At 42.9% G+C, this 18,736-nt stretch overlaps 1 protein-coding gene across 4 annotated transcripts in view; it reads right to left on the bottom strand.

The window, feature by feature from the left end:
* Nucleotides 1-380: 380 nt before the first annotated feature.
* Nucleotides 381-18,736, bottom strand: part of evi5l (ecotropic viral integration site 5-like) — a 34,990-nt gene continuing 16,634 nt past the window's right edge. For 2 of the 4 annotated variants that reach the window (XM_031897653.1, XM_031897654.1), the window contains 7 exons: nucleotides 11,284-11,412; nucleotides 11,056-11,196; nucleotides 10,761-10,919; nucleotides 10,322-10,468; nucleotides 8,438-8,533; nucleotides 8,197-8,292; nucleotides 381-7,209 (listed from right to left, as the gene is read on the bottom strand). In XM_031897653.1, the coding sequence (XP_031753513.1) occupies nucleotides 6,922-7,209; nucleotides 8,197-8,292; nucleotides 8,438-8,533; nucleotides 10,322-10,468; nucleotides 10,761-10,919; nucleotides 11,056-11,196; nucleotides 11,284-11,412 (1,056 nt within the window). In that variant the 3' untranslated portion in view covers nucleotides 381-6,921. 4 annotated transcript variants of the gene reach the window in all.

The raw sequence follows: 18,736 nt of genomic DNA, 5'->3' as shown, positions 1-18,736 counted from the left end.
TTTTTGGCTACTTCTTGACACGTTACCCAGCGGGTGCCTGCATTTCCTTGAATTTAAAGTCAACGCACCAAACCTGTGAAGATTGCTAAGGCTAATACCAGACGAGGCGTAGGGCGTATTTTATCGGCAAGCGGAAAAACACTTGGTCAGAATATCACCTTTCGACTCCTACGACTTTGCATTCTCTTGCGTTTTTATGCATATTTCTGTTACATGTGCCTGCACCTGAGCGTATTCCATTCATTCGGGTGCAGGCACAAGTAGGAAGCGTAGGGCGGTATTTTCGGCAATAGTTTTTCTGCTTGCCAAAAATATACGCCCTGCGCCTCGTCTGGCATCAGCCTTAACATTTGTTGTTCACACAAGTGACAGAATCTTTATTAGTAAAAGAGTGTGAATGTCTTTATTAATACAGGTAATGTGACAGAATACAGAACGTTAACATTTGTTGTCCCCTTTTCTGAGTAATACAAAGAGCAACATGGGTGACTTGTCAATGCCACAGTATCTCCCATGACCCTTTCTACCCTAAAATGCACCATACTACATCTAAATCTGATACTCAGCATGACAGTCCCCCATGTGAGTTACTGCATACAACGACACTAAACCCATTTAGGGTGATTTAAGCATCGGCCTAAAGCCACTTGAAAAAAGGCTCAGTAAAGTTTACCAGGAAATCATACAAATAAAAGTGCTTAATGTATGTGATATGGCACGTTTGTGATATAAAGGCAGACAAGATCTGTGGTTTGTTGCTCGAGTTCTACTCTTGTCAGACAACTGCTCAGAATTGCACCTTTACCCCCTCAACTCATTGTTGCATTTTCCCTCTAACTAAGGCACCGGCAGAGGCCAATGTCGCTGAAAGAATCAAAGTGCTTCAACAGGGGAAATTACTCTTTAAGTGAGCGCCGAGTGCAGGCAAATAATGGAGCTGGGGTGGGATGACAAAGGGTATAGATAGCCAAAGCAAACACAGCAGGGGTCATTTACCATGCACTAAGGGGCCCATGCACTTACGTTCTGCGGCTGGGGATATGTTTTCTGACATAGACAGGTATGCACTTAATGCCTGCCATTGGAAGGTGGTAATTGCGGGGCACCATAGCACCTTGTTCCTATTGGTCCTTTCTAGCTTGTGTGTCTAAATGACAAGCTAGGGGGCATCCAAGGGGACACCCAATTACTGCTCACAGCCCAACCCTCATAAACACAAGGCTGCCAAAAGCAGATAGTACTGTATTTGTATTAAAGAAGCAACCTGTAAATGAGGCCCAGTAAGCTTGTACTGTGCATTTAGTGGAACGGTTCCTGACCCATGAGCTTGCCTTAAATTCTGTGTGTACCAGTTACTGCTCACTGTGGCCAATCACATGCATCATAGCACCAAATCAATCAGCAGTGGCCTTAATGCAATAAACACTCTGAATTGTGTGGCCATTCTGCTGTCAGAAGAACTCACTCAACTACAGAGCAATTGTGGTCAAAGACCTGCACCATATTAGGAACCCGACTAGAACCCTCTGCAAAGCATCACAATATTGCTCAGGGGAGCATATATCTGCCCATACAAGTCTGACAGGAAACATCAGCGTGTTGCCATCCACGCTCCTCCCTTTCCGTGGCACATTTGGTTGCAAGCAAAGTCTGACAAGTACACTTAGTAATATTCATAGACTGCACACGGGGCTATTGCCACAGGCGGGCTGGACTGTACCATATTTCCATTTCAATTAACCCGTCCAATGAACAAGAAGTCCATAGTCTTTGACATGAAACATTCAGTAGAGTTCCACTGATTTCAGACGCTGCCGACGTCCTGGGCGTGATACTTCCTACTGAGGTAGCCCCTGCCCTGCTGTAGGTATGCATGCCATTCAGGGCTACCCACCATCAGTAAGAACAGACGTCATGGTCTCCATTTTGACTGCAACGCCACAACAGCAGCAATCAAGACAATTAGGGGTGCCTCTGTCCCTATACCGCCACCAAAGTTAGAATGTATAAACTGAGGTTTACAATCAGAATGACTATAAAGTTAACCCTGCTACCACTTGGATAGAATCTTAAATCATGTCTTTCTAATACTCTGAGACCCCCCACCCCCCTTTGTCGGGCAGCAAGCTTACCCAATACTGCCATACCTTAGCATTTATTGCACTTTAAAATAATTTACGTATATATATATATATTTTTTTTTTTTCTTCCCCCAAACACTTTTACTTTTGATTTTTATAAAGACCAGAAAGGTCAAGAGCTTTTCAATATATATATATATATATATATATATATATGATCAACATATAACTCTATGCAGAATATCATACAAAGCAATGGGGTTTGTGTAGTTGTTGAATAAATCGGATTCTCCCTTCAAAGAATCCGTCACGGCAGAATCCGCCACGTTGGGTCCAGGGGAACCCAAAAAAGTGGGTTCGGTGCATCCCTAGTTTCTATCCAATACTGATCTTTACTTTAGTATTCTGAGGCGACAGCTCTGTTATAGGGATAGGTAGAATCCCAGCCATAAGGTATAACAGCACTGCTGTTTCTGATGGGAGGTAACACAGGGTGATGCCCAGCAAATATAAATCTTACAAGAACTAGGGCACATTTAGCAAAAACCATGCAGTAGTGTTTAATTACCTTGTTTAAGGGTGAATGAGACTCTTAGTAATCACTGGGCCCCCTACAGAGCCCTCCCAACCTACATAATGTAGGATCCCCTAAACGTGGCTGCTTTCTCAACCATGTTCTGTAATGCAGAGTAGCAGTGTGAGGTTGGCAGGCCCCATGTAGAACCATTTCTGGTCCCCTTGTCGACGATCACCAACCTAGCAGTCAAAAACCAGGTCCACATTGGCTTCAACTACACATGGTAGAAGACTGCAGAGAAGAGGACCTGAAGGACCAACCCTGCTGCACTACTCATCATTAGCTAGTCTGTGATTCCTTTGAATCTGGATGAAATTAAGAAAGATCTCCAGCTGATTCAAGTTCAACAGAGGAAATTATACTCAACGTTTTCAGTAATTTTCTGCAGTCCCTGCATACTATGACATCTCAAATATTTGACAACAAACAAAACCCCCAACATCTTATTTTCAAATTGAAACTATCCAGGTCCCATTGATCTCGAGAGTATCTCAGCTGATCAGAGTTGCAGAGAAGAAACTTCCGATCAATTCAAGTCCATTCAATTATCAATATCTAAAACCGAGAAACTGAACGACATTGACCAGCAAATCATTCATATAATCAACCAGTCTTATTAGACACAAATATCCAACTTTTGATAAATATAACCCTGTAGCTCACTCTCCCAGAACCAACTCAATACTTCTTTTCAATATTTTCAGGCACAAATAAAAGCCAGTTTCTCTTATAAATACACTGTTGTAACGTAGGCTAGCCAGGGCACAAGTGTGGCAGCAATAAGAATGGCTAGCTGGTGCAGTGCAAACTAAACCACAGCACTTTCAAACTATATATAAATAACTATCTGATCATTTCGTTTATGTAATATATATATATATATATATATAAATGGCAGAACACTGTTTACGGTTCTGGAAGAACCAAGTGTGAAATAGTTTGATGGCAGTTTTTATAAAGGATTTATCCATAATGCAGGTTTTAGTGGACGTTATGCAGTCCCATGGATCTGCTTTCTCCCCCCTATAAAGTCTTGCATTAAAGAGAGAGCTGCCCTGCTTATAACTGTCCTTTTACATTAGAGTTAAAGCATCTGCCAAACAACATCTCCCAGCTTCTACCAACAGAAGTTTATAGCTTGGAACCAGAGATCCAGCGGCGGAGGTTTTGTTTAAAGGAAAACTAAAGCTTAACAAAGAAGGAGGCTAGAAATGCTTCACGTTACTGTTAGGGCATCTTTACTAGCCTAAGGGTCCCCATACACGGGCCGATCCGCTTGCTTGGCCAAACGATCGAATTATAACGACGGGTATGGGAAAAGTCGGTCCAGGGGCCGCATCAACGAGCCAATGCGGCCCCCGATCAGACTAGATTTTTTAACCTGCCGGATCGAGATCTGCCCGATTTCAGGCCAGATATCGGTCGGGCAGGCCTGTTGGTAGTGCCCATACACGGGCCGTTTAGCTGCCGAATCGGTCTAAAGGACCAATATTGGCAGCTAGAATCAGCCCGTGTATGGGGACCTTAAGGTAACCACAGACCTATGGCAGTGAAGACCCGTGCCTCATAAGGTAGCAGCCCTTCTTCTTTTCTTCTGATTCACAGTGTATGCTGTTGGTAACTCTATGCTTAGGGGCAATCTCATCATATACAGTATATATATATATATATATACACACATACACACGGCTAATTAGTAATAAATTCAGATTCACTGAAATCAGTGCTTTCTACAGAATTTAATAATCCACCCTGTATAATCAGCTTCCAAGACAAATGCATTTTCTGCTTGTTAATTTCTGATGACCCCTATGCTCAGCAGTTTCCCAGAGCACACTGAGCATGTGCAGTGTCACTGACACTCAAAAGATAACCTTACAGAATCAAAATCGTGGACTCATGTGGACAACTGTGAACGACTGAATTATTATTGTGACCTTCTCTGCTTGAACGTTAATTTCAATATAGAAAGTAATGCATTTCTGGACATATTAATGGTTAAGCTTTAGTTCTTCTTTAAGCAAAGGCAGCAATCGTAACGTTGCTAAGCTACAACCTCCCGGATTCCACTGGCAAGAAGCAACAACTTCTCAAGGGCTTCAGTGGACCATCCACTTATACAGGAGCATTATCAAGCAGGATCAGGTAACTATCTACTTATATTGGAGCTATATCAAGCAGGAATGCCTGCGTTTGTTGGAAAAATGAGAACTGGCAGAACAACAACACATTTCCACCAACAACAGGGACACATGGCATCTTCTTAAAAAATTAAAAAAGGAAATTTTTCTACACTTCTTTAAAGGATATCAAACACTAGGCATTTTCCTACAGGAGGACGGCGGAAGGTTGGGGGTTTTATACATGTTTCGAAGAAAGAACGGCCACAAACGTAACATTATCCGACCGGTTAGGGTTAGGTAACACTGAACCATTTACAATGAAGAAAAATAATTATATATAAATACATATATACACACATTAAACACATTCTGGTGTTAGTGTCAAAAGGATTAGTAACACTGTACTGGAGTGTGTTCGAAAACGTACCAGGCTCCTTCAAATGATATGACAAAAAGTTAAATGGCGGCGGGTTCCACAGACTGGGTCTCGTGTGAGCTCTGTCAGCAGTTAGACGTTGTTTCATCCTTTCAAATGCTCTGGGAGAGCTGGGAAGGGAACCAGTTACATGTTCCTTGCTGCCATCTTGATACTACAACATCTTGGCTAAGCCAGTGAGTAAGCTGCCACTTAAGATATTGTTCCATTGTACTGCCTGATGGCCTTACACCCATGCACCATATATATATATATATATATATATATATATATTTATATTGGAATGGCTTTTTTTCTGGATATTTGGTGTTTCACATCAAACCACCGGTGAACAAAGAAATTAGCCATTTTTGATTCTCGCTGCACTTGTTACAGACACTTGCTGCTCATGGTATGAACTGCTTCATAGGTGGACCATGGTTGTTGAATTCCTCATGTATCCTTTATCTCCAGAATTCTACATTTCTCCCATATTCTCTGTGGCTCCAGAATTCTACATTTCTCCCATATTCTCTGTGGCTCCAGAATTCTACATTTATCCATGGTTCTATGTTGCTCCAGAATTCTACATTTATCCTTGGTTCTATGTCGCTCCAGAATTCTACATTTATCCTTGGTTCTATGTTGCTCCAGAATTCTGCATTTCTCCCATATTCTCTGTGGCTCCAGAATTCTACATTTCTCCCAAATTCTCTGTGGCTCCAGAATTCTACATTTCTCCCAAATTCTCTGTGGCTCCAGAATTCTACATTTATCCTTGGTTCTATGTTGCTCCAGAATTCTACATTTATCCTTGGTTCTATGTTGCTCCAGAATTCTATATTTATCCTTGGTTCTATGTTGCTCCAGAATTCTACATTTATCCTTGGTTCTATGTTGCTCCAGAATTCTGCATTTCTCCCATATTCTCTGTGGCTCCAGAATTCTACATTTCTCCCATATTCTCTGTGGCTCTAGAATTCTACATTTATCCTTTGTTCTATGTTGCTCCAGAATTCTACATTTATCATTTGTTCTGTTGGCTCCAGAATTCTACATTTACCTTTTGTTCTCTGTGACTCCAGGTGATTGGTACCAATCACTATCAACATCACACATACATTATAGGAAATAACGTTTATAAACACCGAGTGTTTTAATACTTCTGAATTGCATCAGAGACCTTGTTTCTACGCCGAGGATTTCAAGTAGTTGAAAACAAAGTTGTCCTGTACACAGTGCACCTACAGTAGGGACGGTGCTAGAATATACTGACCAATCAGTTTCTCACTGATCTCGTGTAGTGCATATGTGTGTTCTTATCATGGGTCTTAACGGGGCTGTTTGATTGGAGGTGACAATGCAAAGGCCACCTTGGCATTACTGATCAGTAGTTTTGGATATTGCCTTTTCTTTTCAACCCCCCTTCACCCTTGGGGAGAATAACAGAAAGACCTCTGATGAGTGACAAGTAGATGAGACGCCTTTCTACGCTCAGGGCACAATAGTTCTCAGAGCAGTGGGAAAGGGAGTAGAATGACACTCCTAAATACATGGTCTTCAGGTGGCATGGAGTAGGTTGCTGGAGATTTGCACACTCTTATTTAATGGGCAGTTTCAGTTAGGGATAGAGCGATTAACAGTACTTTCCCACTCCACCATCCTTAATGCTAGGAAAGGGCTTTACAAATGACTAAAGTCTCCTCCCTTCCCCTCTCCATAGTGTTATTCCTCCTCGGCAGGATCAGGGGGAGTGTCTGGAGTGACTCCATTCGTTTCTGCTCCTTCTTCACTGTCAGTGCTTGCAGAACTTCTAAGTGGCCTCAAGAAACAAGTCTTGTGGGGAGAATGCGTGTACAGTGCATCCTGCAATGCCCCGAGGGGCCTGGAAAGTAACTCCTCATCTGATGATGGAAGGGAATCTTCATCTCCCTGTCCTGAGCGAGAATTGAGGTGCAGGCGATCAAAAGTGATGGGATCGGAATAAGGTTTGTGGCCCCGAAGAAGAAGAACCTGTTGCAATGAAAAAAACACCCAAAGTTAATGAACTTACGAAAAAAAAAAAAAAAGAAGACATCACATTAAGGTAAAGTTATTATACACAAACTAAAGGGGAACTCCACCTAAACATAACTTGAGCTTTTTGAAAAAAAAAAAAAAAAATTTCAAGCATAATAATATGGTTTGGTCCCCTAAGCCCCGCCCCCTGTTGATCTGGCTGACTATTTTGAGACTCAATTAAAATGTAACAGTAGTCGCCTGTCCTCAGCCTGCCTTCAGCCTCCATCCTCTCAATCCCACAATTCCCTCCACACATGTCATTAAGGAAAGGAACATCACAGTGAAATGCATTGTGAGTTATGTAGTTCCTGCATGCTGTCTGTAAGCTGTACAGAAGTTGTTACAAACTGTAACATCAATGTTTAAGTCCCTCCTCCCCTGCCAGGATTTCAAATGATGCAGAAAGAGAAGAACATTTTGCAGCTGGATTCCGGCATAAAGAAATTGTATTTATGTATCCTTTTTAAGGAACAGATTACAGTGATAGGTATATTAGGGGTTTCTGGGTTGTGTGGGACTGTTTAACACATTTTGGCTTTGAAGCAGGAGTTTCCCTTTAAGGTTTTTTATCAGTTATGGCCTCATATAGTCTGATCATGACATCATCACCTTAAATTGGCCAATAACGGTCTCACCGTGTAAAGTTGTACAGTGCTGTGCTTTTCACTGGAATGGAGTTCGAATGGTTTCCTATGGTATGCCACCAGCATTTTCAAACACAAAGTTCAGAAACAAAGGTACAATTATGAATGGAGTATCAAGTGCAATGCAACCACCCCACCTTGCCCTTGATTGGCTCCCACTTTTGGTGAATCACATAATAATGGCTTTAGCGTCTGATTCGCTTGCCACAAGTCAGGGTTGTCTCTGTTTCAAAGGCCCCAGTGACGGGGGAACAACTCCAGCTGCAACTGTCTCTGCACAGAGCTACATACTGACCTCCTGTCTCAGCTCGTCTATTTGATCCTTCAGCTCCCGGATGTACTGCGAAGAGTCCGAATCCTTCAGCTTTCCTTGTATCACCCCTTCTTCTTTCTGAGACCGACACAAAGGAAGAAAGAACATTTCCATAATGGAAGCACTCACAGCACAAAAACAGAATAGTAACCAAAACAATAAAAGAAGAAACCCATCAGGGATCTGAATGGATGGTTAGAATGTTCCCCTCACTCTCACCCACCTGTATCTCCAGCTCAGCAATGCGCTGGCGCATCTCTGCCACTGCTGCCATACTATCTGCTTCCCGTAATCGTACTGCCATTACCTCTTCTTTATTCTGGAAAAGACACAGACACCCAAATGGAACACAAGGCCTATCATTTGCCTGATGTTTCTCCTTCTGCTTAGGAATGCTGGTGGATCAATAGCCACTCGGAGCAAATCTGTTCCTTCTGTTAACTGTGCTGACAGGCACTGAGCAGATTGATCCGGATCTTCTCGGATCAGCTGTTTCTCTGCCTGCCTTTCTAAATAAGCTGCAAAATAGCCTCACGCAACATTAGCCTAAAGTTTGCAAAGAGATCATACTCTTCTCCAGTGCTCAATGGGACATTATTGAATTAGAGAGGGTCCAGAGAAGGGCAACTACATACTAAAACAATAAGTTAGGTTGAAAAAAGACAAACGTCCATCACGTTCAACCATAATGCCTATATATAACCTGCCTAACTGCTAGTTGAGCCAGAGGAAGGCAAAAAACCCCATCTGAAGCCTCTCTAATTTGCCGCAGAGGTGACATGATAACTATGTATAAATATATAAGGGGATCATATAATAACCTCTCTAATGTTTTATTTACCAGTAGGTCCTTCCAAACGACACAAGGGCACCCACTCCGTTTAGAAGAAGGGAGGCTCCGTTTAAATATTTGGAAAGGTTTTTTTTACTATGAGAGCTGTGAAGTTGTGGGATTCCCTTCCCGAATCAGTCGTACTGGCTGATACATTATATAGCTCTAAGAAGGGGCTGGATGGATTCTTAGCAAGTGAGGGAATACAGGGTTATGGGAGATAGCTCTCAGTACAAGTGAAGGAATACAGTGGTATGGGAGATAGCTCTCAGTACAAGTGAGGGAATACAGGGGTAGGGGAGATAGCTCTCAGTACAAGTGAGGGAATACATGGTTATAGGAGATAGCTCTCAGTACAAGTGAAGGAATACAGTGGTATGGGAGATAGCTCTCAGTACAAGTGAGGGAATACAGGGGTAGGGGAGATAGCTCTCAGTACAAGTGAGGGAATACAGGGGTAGGGGAGATAGCTCTCAGTACAAGTGAGGGAATACAGGGGTAGGGGAGATAGCTCTCAGTACAAGTGAGGGAATACAGGGGTAGGGGAGATAGCTCTCAGTACAAGTGAGGGAATACAGGGGTAGGGGAGATAGCTCTCAGTACATGTGAGGGAATACAGGGGTAGGGGAGATAGCTCTCAGTACACGTGAGGGAATACAGGGGTAGGGGAGATAGCTCTCAGTACACGTGAGGGAATACAGGGGTAGGGGAGATAGCTCTCAGTACAAGTGAGGGAATACAGGGGTAGGGGAGATAGCTCTCAGTACAAGTGAGGGAATACAGGGGTATGGGAGATAGCTCTCAGTACAAGTGAGGGAATACAGGGGTAGGGGAGATAGCTCTCAGTACAAGTGAGGGAATACAGGGGTAGGGGAGATAGCTCTCAGTACAAGTGAGGGAATACAGGGGTATGGGAGATAGCTCTTAGTACAAGTTGATCCAGGGACTGGTCCGATTGCCATCTTGGAGTCAAGAAGGAATTATTTCCCCCTCTGCAGCAATTTAGAGAGGCTTCAGATGGGGTTTTTTGCCTTCCTCTGGATCAACTAGCAGTTAGGCAGGTTATATATAGGCATTATGGTTGAACGTGATGGACGTATGTCTTTTTTCAACCTAACTTACTATGTTACTAAATATGTTCTGCCAAGGCAGAAAGTTACATAGAGGGAGAATTAACCCACAACTATATATTGATTGTGGCTCAATAGTGCTCCAGTAACTGGCCACATAATCTTTCCCAACATTCAGTACGATACACAGACTTCCTGCACATACCTTGCACTCTGTAACAGCATGCCTGCGCTTATCCTCATTCATTTGTGACTGTAAAGCCTTGTTCTGGGAAGTTTCGCTTTGTAATCTTTCTCTTAGCTCTTTGCATTCCTTCTCCAGACGCGATAACTGTTTTTCATGCATCACCTCCTGCATGGACAAAGGGAAAGGAACAAGTGTAAAAGTGGCACTTTGTTTCATCCAACACGACAGTTACATCTCTGGCACACTTGGCACACAGAAAGGCTACGATGTTAACGCACAGTTTGAAATCATGTTAATTATGATGTGACGAGTACTAAAATAAGGCTCGTAGGCTGAAAGATAAGAAAGACCATCCAAACCACATTTAACAAGGGAACCTAATCAATATTAACGTATGTCTGATTCTCTCTGACTGGACATTAGTGCAGACAGGGTCCGCTGGGTGGTGCTGGGTCACCTGACTCTCTAGGATGAGCACCCTCTGTCGCAGCTCACGAGTTTCACTCTGAGCCTCCACTTCTCGCAAGCGGCACGACATAGCCTCATCCTGCAAGTCCACAGCTGTGTTCTTGCGGGGGGAGTCCTTCCAAATGCCACCTCCTTTGGAAGAGAGAGACTGCAGAGAGAAAGACAAGAGACCAGGTTATGAATCAATACAATATGTATATGAGGGAATGCTGAACCGCTTGCTGAGTAAACATAGCTACAGAAAAAAGGGTGGATTCCAGTCATACCAGGGATAACTCTCTCACCTGCCACCGGTCTCGCAGCTCTGTCACCTGCTGCTGACCCTCTCGCATGGCCTGCAGAGCATGGGCTTCTCTCTTCCTTAGAGCTTGCACTTCATCATGGAGCAGAGCGATATTATTCTCATCAGGAAGAGCGCTGTTCCGCTGGGGGGAGGAGTATAAGGAAAGTTATCCTGTTATCCATACTAAGGAGTACAGCCTGGGAAGTAACCAGTTGTGCCAATGCCTCACCTTCTCTAAATCCACTACCTTGTCCTGCATCTCCTTCAGGGCTCCCAGGGTCTCTGTTTCCCGCAGCCTGGAATGTTCAAGCTCCGACTCTAAGTGCAACACCATCTCCTCTGTTATACGGGGATCCATCTACAAAGTCCAAAAAACATTATCTACTCTACCCAGAAAGTCACACTCTATCAGTTTGCCTTAATATGGTCAGTGCTGCTCTGTTTTAGGACCATGGTTGAGGTCTCGCTACTTCTTCCTGACTATTCTAAAACTACCCAATGAAATTATATATATATATCGAAGAGGCAGACCCCCCAAGAAACCGACACCGTAATTTTTAATTTGAGTCAACATGTGCTAACACCGGGGGAATTCTCTCTCCTCACACGTGGTCTGTCGTTTGTACCGGTAACTAAGAATAATCCCTTTAATTTGGAGGTTGATCTCTTTAGGTTTCAACGTAAGCTGAAACTAAGAGATCACTTTAAGGATCACACTGAAACCCAGATAGAGAGGTTTCGCCCGGTGAGCACATTTGACCCTCCCAATACAGCTACGTCCATCAAGACATATTCTAAGATAGTACAAAGGGAAAGTAATGAATCCCTGGAGAAATCTAAAAAATTCTTTTCTAACTTAACTGAGATAGAGAGGCGGGCTATCAGTTCACTACGTGATGATAGACAGCTTGTTATACGTCCTGCCGATAAAGGAGGAGCAATAGTACTTTTAGATCTTAAGTATTATAGACAGGAGCTATTGCAGCAGCTTTCTAATTTGGAGGTGTATGTGAAACTTCCAGGCGACCCTACTTTAAAATTTAAAGCTAAACTGGATGCTGAGGTGACTGATGCTATGTCAGCTGGGTGGATAAGTGAAAAATGTGGTGCATTTTTAACAACACAACATCCCAAATGCCCAATCATATATACCCTCCCCAAGGTGCATAAAAATCCTTCTGCCCCTCCAGGCCGGCCTATTATATCTGCTAGAGATTCTCTCTTTTCAAATGTGGCTAGATATCTTGATAGCTTTTTACAACCACAATGCGCCCGTATGAAATCCTATTTGACTGATACATCAGACCTGCTGGAGATTTTAAGGCAATGTGATACACTGCCTGATGATACACTATTTGTGACACTTGATGTGTGTAATTTGTATACCATTATCCCTCTGGATGAGGGGATTACAGCATGCAGGGAGGCACTTATTGATGGACACAAGGGGGCTCCACCAATTGAATTTTTGTGCTCTCTGTTGCAGTTGGTCCTGACATGTAACTATTTCAGATTTGAGCAGAGCTTTTACCTACAGCGGACTGGCACGGTGATGGGCTCCAATGTGGCCCCCTCATACGCCAATCTATATATGAACTCCTTTGAATGTAAATTTATCTATCCTAGATATGCAGACAATTTATTGTTATACCGTAGGTACATTGACGATATCTTCATTATTTGGCGTGGGGACCAGATTGGGGTTGAATCGTTCGTGGCCACCCTGAATGATTTACCTACTCCAGTAAGGTTTACTTTAAATCAGTCAAAAGATGTTATTGATTTTCTTGATGTTAGGATTTACCGTACACCTGTGGGGGTGGGGACCACACTGTTCCGTAAGAACACGGATCGGAACGCTGTTTTGCATGCCCATAGCTTCCATCCACCTATGGTGATTAAATCTATTCCTTACACTCAATTCTTGAGAGTATTCAGGATTAATACAGATCCCATAACTGCACTTCAACAAGCTAATGAGATGCGGGACTTGAGAGGGGATACTCTATTGACTTTTTGAATGCTGAATTGAATAAGGCAAAAGAAAATCTACTTAAAGATTATCCTAGGGGCACACGGCCAGGAGACAAATCAGATCGGATGGTATTTGTGAGTGACTTCACACCGGGAAGCCATGATGTTGAAATTGCTATTAAAAAACATTGGCCAATTTTACAATTTGATTCGGGTTTGCCCTTTACTAACATGCCACCTCCAGTGTGTGCATATCGGCGTGGACGTTCACTTCGTGACATGCCCAGTTCTAGTAATTTAGCTACTGACGCATGGGTCACTCGGGAGGAAATTCAAAAGAGACTTGAACATGTAAAGGTAAACAAAGGTCCAGGGCCGGATGGGATTCATCCCAGGGTATTAAATGAGCTGAGCGCTGTGATTGCCAAACCTCTTCACTTAATTTTTCAGGATTCATTGAGGTCTGGCATGGTGCCAAGAGACTGGCGGATTGCTAATGTGGTGCCGTTATTTAAAAAGGGATCCCGTTCTCAGCCTGAAAACTATAGGCCTGTTAGTCTGACATCAGTAGTAGGAAAACTTTTGGAAGGGGTAATAAGGGATAGGGTACTTGAATACATTGCAGTTCACAATACTATTAGTTTGTGCCAGCATGGTTTTATGCGTAACAGATCTTGCCAGACTAATTTAGTTGCCTTTTATGAGGAGGTGAGTAGGAACCTTGATGCTGGAATGGCAGTTGATGTCATCTACTTGGACTTTGCTAAAGCGTTTGATACAGTACCTCACAGAAGGTTAATGATCAAATTAAGGAATATTGGCCTAGAACATAATATTTGTAATTGGATAGAGAACTGGCTGAAGGATAGAGTACAAAGAGTGGTTGTAAATGGAACATTTTCTAATTGGACCAGTGTGGTTAGTGGAGTACCGCAGGGGTCAGTCCTTGGGCCTTTGCTGTTTAACTTGTTTATTAATGACCTGGAGGTGGGCATAGACAGTATTGTTTCTATTTTTGCTGATGACACTAAATTGTGCAAAACTATAAGTTCCATGCAGGATGCTGCCGCTTTGCAGAGCGATTTGACAAAATTAGATAACTGGGCAGCAAACTGGAAAATGAGGTTCAATGTTGATAAGTGCAAAGTTATGCACTTTGGTAGAAATAATATAAACGCAAACTATCTACTGAATGGTAGTGTGTTGGGGGTTTCCTTAATGGAGAAGGATCTAGGGGTTTTTGTTGATAACAAGTTGTCTAATTCCAGGCAGTGTCATTCTGTGGCTACTAAAGCAAATAAAGTGCTGTCTTGTATAAAAAAGGGCATTGACTCAAGGGATGAGAACATAATTTTGCCCCTTTATAGGTCCCTGGTAAGGCCTCACCTTGAGTATGCAGTGCAGTTTTGGGCTCCAGTCCTTAAGAAGGATATTAATGAGCTGGAGAGAGTGCAGAGACGTGCAACTAAACTGGTTAAGGGGATGGAAGATTTAAACTATGAGGTTAGACTGTCGAGGTTGGGGTTGTTTTCTCTGGAAAAGAGGCGCTTGCGAGGGGACATGATTACTCTGTACAAGTACATTAGAGGGGATTATAGGCAGTTGGGGGATGTTCTTTTTTCCCATAAAAACAATCAACGCACCAGAGGTCACCCCTTTAGATTAGAGGAACGGAGCTTCCATTTGAAGCAGCGTAGGTGGTTTTTCACGGTGAGGGCAGTGAGGTTATGGAATGCCCTTCCTAGTGATGTGGTAATGGCAGATTCTGTTAATGCCTTTAAGAGGGGCCTGGATGAGTTCTTGATCAATCAGAATATCCAAGGCTATTGTGATACTAATATCTACAGTTAGTACTAGTGGTTGTATTTATAGTTTATGTATGTGAGTATAGATTGGTAGGTGTGGGTTAGGTGTGCTGGGTTTACTTGGATGGGTTGAACTTGATGGACACAGGTCTTTTTTCAACCCTATGTAACTATGTAACTATGTACTATGTACTATACTTATGGTGACAGATTTAAAACCGGAGATACCAGACACATGGCTAAGGAAGAGCAAACCTGGTTGTTATCGATGTGGTAATTGCAAAACTTGTGGTTGTCTGATCACCGGAGTGACATTTGCTCATCCACACTCCGGGAAAAAGTATCTGATTAGACATAGACTGACATGTATTTCAGAATATGTGATATACTGCATCATGTGCCCTTGTGGCCTTTACTATATCGGTAAATGCATCACAGCTTTTCGTACAAGAATGAACAATCACAGGTCGGTGATTCGTCTGGCCCTGGCATCTGGGAAATCCGATATTCCACTGGCCCGACACTTTGTACAGTGCAAACATTCACTGCCTATGTTGAGAGCAATATTGATTGATCATATTCCCCCCCCTTGCACGGGGTGGAGACAGATCCAAGCTACTGCTGCAGAGGGAGGCCCAATGGATCCGGAGACTTGACACAATTGCCCCTAGGGGATTAAATGAGATGTTATCACTATCTTGTTTTATATAAACTGACTGTTGTGTCCCTGGGTATTTCCTATATGATGGCCTTATGACCAATTTTTTAGATAGCATTGGTTTATGTAATTTGAAGTCAGTTAATTAACGTGATCCTAATTTAAGATATTTGATGCTATTTTGATCATCCACTGTCTTTATGTAGTGACTTCCTTAAATGTTTTTAAGTGTGACTGCTTTTAACTTTATAAAGATTGTAAGAAATGCTTTTTATTAGTATTGGACAATTTTTGTCCGTTTATCTGTTCACATTTCCTAAATTTCACTATGAATATGAAATAACTTTTTACAACACGCTAGTTTTTATCACGTTATAACTTTGGGTGGGTAACTTATTTTTCCCTATTAATATGTAACAGCTAATGTGTATGAGCATTAAAGTTAATGGTGGTATTTATCATCTTAATTTCTAGACATGACATGTGACTTTGTCATGTGTCTTGATAGATTGACTCATATGTGTTTTAAAATTATATTTCACTATGAGTTGTGCCATGTGGCTTATCGCATTGATATATATGGGATATGTCCTATTTTATGCACTATTATGAGTTTAGATGAGTATTGAAGTTAATGGTGATATTTATAAATTCAATTTTTAGTCATGACATGTGACTTTGTCATGTGTCTTGATAGATTGACTTATGTGTGTTTTAAAATTATATTTCACTATGAGCTTTGCCATGTGGCTTACCACATTGATATATATGGGATATGTCCTAGTTTATGTATTAATATGTCTAGATGTTTGATGATAATTTTATTTTTGATCATATGGGGATTTTTTAAGTGCCTGGTATTTGATTACACTTTGCACATGTTATTGAATGGGTTAATGTTGTATAAACACTGATTGGATACTGCGGGTTTTTAACCTGACACTTCACTTCCTGTCTATCATCCTGATGACGATCCTGTGGTGATCGAAACGCGTAGATGGTATGCTGAAATAAATCACTGACCTGATTGATGCTGTAGCTGTGAGTGCTTTCTACTGTTGAGTTTGATGTATTATTTTTGTCAGCACCCAGCCTGTGCCCGATACTGGTGAGTGCCGATTCTTTGCAAGACTATATATATATATATATATATATATATATATATATATAATATAAATGGACCATACTGCATCCAGAACACTGTACCAAGTCTTCTCTGACATGTATAGGCTATCTGGTACAAAGGGGCTGCACACAACGTTTATAAGTGGAGCGCAGGATAAGGAGATTTTATACTCACCGGAAAATCCTTTTCTCGTAGACCCGAACTGTCAGTGCAGACGTTAGGGTTTTGTCTGTGATCACCTCTGGAGGCAGGACAGAGAATTTAGACCTAGTGGCTCCTGGTCCCTCCCACTGTATATAAGGTTCGTCTCCACCCTCACTCCTCAGTTCTGTTGGTAAGCTCAGTCGGTGGAGACAGTATAGATAGAAGGAAGGCCAAGAGACATAAGGTAGAGAGATAGCGAGAAAGAGGTCCCGGTGCCCATACTAAATCAGCCTGGGTGGGACTTACTGCACTGACAGTTCGGGCCTACGAGAAAAGGATTTTCCGGTGAGTATAAAATCTCCTTTTCTCTAGCGGCCCTCCTGTCAGTGCAGACGTTAGGGGACGTTCCAAAGCTGTCCCTTAACTGGGTGGGTAACTTTTAGTATGCCGTGGATAGTGTTCCTGGCACTATGCCACAGCCGCTTGTAAAACTTTTCGGCCAAACACGGCCGGTTGCGAAGCGTAAACATTTAACTTGTAGAACTTAATAAAGGTATTTGGAGAGACCCAAGTGGCTGCTCGGCAGATCTGGTCTGCAGTTGCCAAGTTCTGTAGTGCCCATGAGGTACTCTGTGCCCGTGTAGAGTGGGCCTTCACTGCGAACGGTCTGGGTACGTTTCTGCGGTCGTATGCTGTATGGATAGTCTCAACTAGCCAACGGGCTATAGTTCTTTTAGATACAGCTTTACCCTTGTGCGTAGTGGCATAAGATATTAGGAGGCTCTCTGACTGTCTGTAGTCCGCCGATCTCCTTAAGTAAATCCGGAGTGCCCGGACCACGTCCAATTTATGAAGCAGTCTCTCTCTCTCGTTGGACGGTTTCGGACAGAAGGAAGGTAAAGTTATGTCTTGGTTCATATGACGTTCTGTTACCACCTTCGGTAGGAACCCTGGTGCAGTCCTGAGTACTGCCTTGTCATGGTGAAGTGTGAGCCACGGTTCCTTGCTGGAGAGTGCCGCCATCTCGGACACCCGTTTTGCCGATGTCATCGCTATGAGAAAGGCCACTTTAAGTGACAACCACTTGAGCTCACACAATGCTAGGGGTTCAAAAGGTGGTTGTTGTAGTGCGGATAGGACCAATGGTAAGTCCCATGTTGCTAGAGGTTCTCTAAGGGGTGGACGGGTTCGAGTTACACCTCTGACAAACTGTTGGATCATAGGGTCTTCAGCCCATTTAGAATGTGTCAGTGCTGTGACTGCCGAAATTTGGGTTTTTAGAGTGCGTAGGCTCAGTCCCTTATGAAACCCGTCTGTTAGGAATTCAACCACCTGGACTGTGGAAATATCTTTCCAATGAATGTCTTTCTGTCTGCACCAGTTTAAGAGGGTTCTCCAGACCCTATGGTATGTCTTGTTGGTAGACTGCTTGCGGGCTTGCAAGAAGATGTTTATTGCGTTCTGTGAAAATCCTTGTTGCCGCCACCAGTCGGTCTCAAGAGCCACGCAGTTAAGCGGAGCATCTGTAAGTTGGGGTGCTTTATTGGTCCTTGAGTTAAGAGGTCGGTTCGTGGAGGTAGACGCCAGGGCCTGGCAATTGATAAGTTGATGAGATCTGAGTACCAGACTCTGTTCGGCCAGTCCGGGGCTATAAGTATTGTGACTGTGTTGGACTGTCTCAGTTTCCTGATTACCCTGGGTAGGATGGCTAGCGGTGGGAATGCATATACCATCCTGAACTCCCATGGTATGACTAGTGCGTCTACAAACGCCGCTCCCGGGTCCTTTGTTCTGGCGCAGTAAAGTGGAAGCTTTGTGTTGTGTCTTGAGGCCAGTATGTCTATTTCCGGTGTCCCCCACCTGTGAATTAGTTGTTGGAAGATCTCCTCGTTGAGGGACCATTCCCCGTGGTCGATGGTCGTCCTGCTCAGATAGTCCGCTTCCCAATTCAATACTCCTGGAATGAAGACTGCTG

This window comes from Xenopus tropicalis, chromosome 3, assembly GCF_000004195.4.
Source record: "Xenopus tropicalis strain Nigerian chromosome 3, UCB_Xtro_10.0, whole genome shotgun sequence".
Taxonomy (NCBI): Eukaryota; Metazoa; Chordata; class Amphibia; order Anura; family Pipidae; genus Xenopus; species Xenopus tropicalis.
This window is presented reverse-complemented; position numbering and strand designations above follow the sequence as displayed.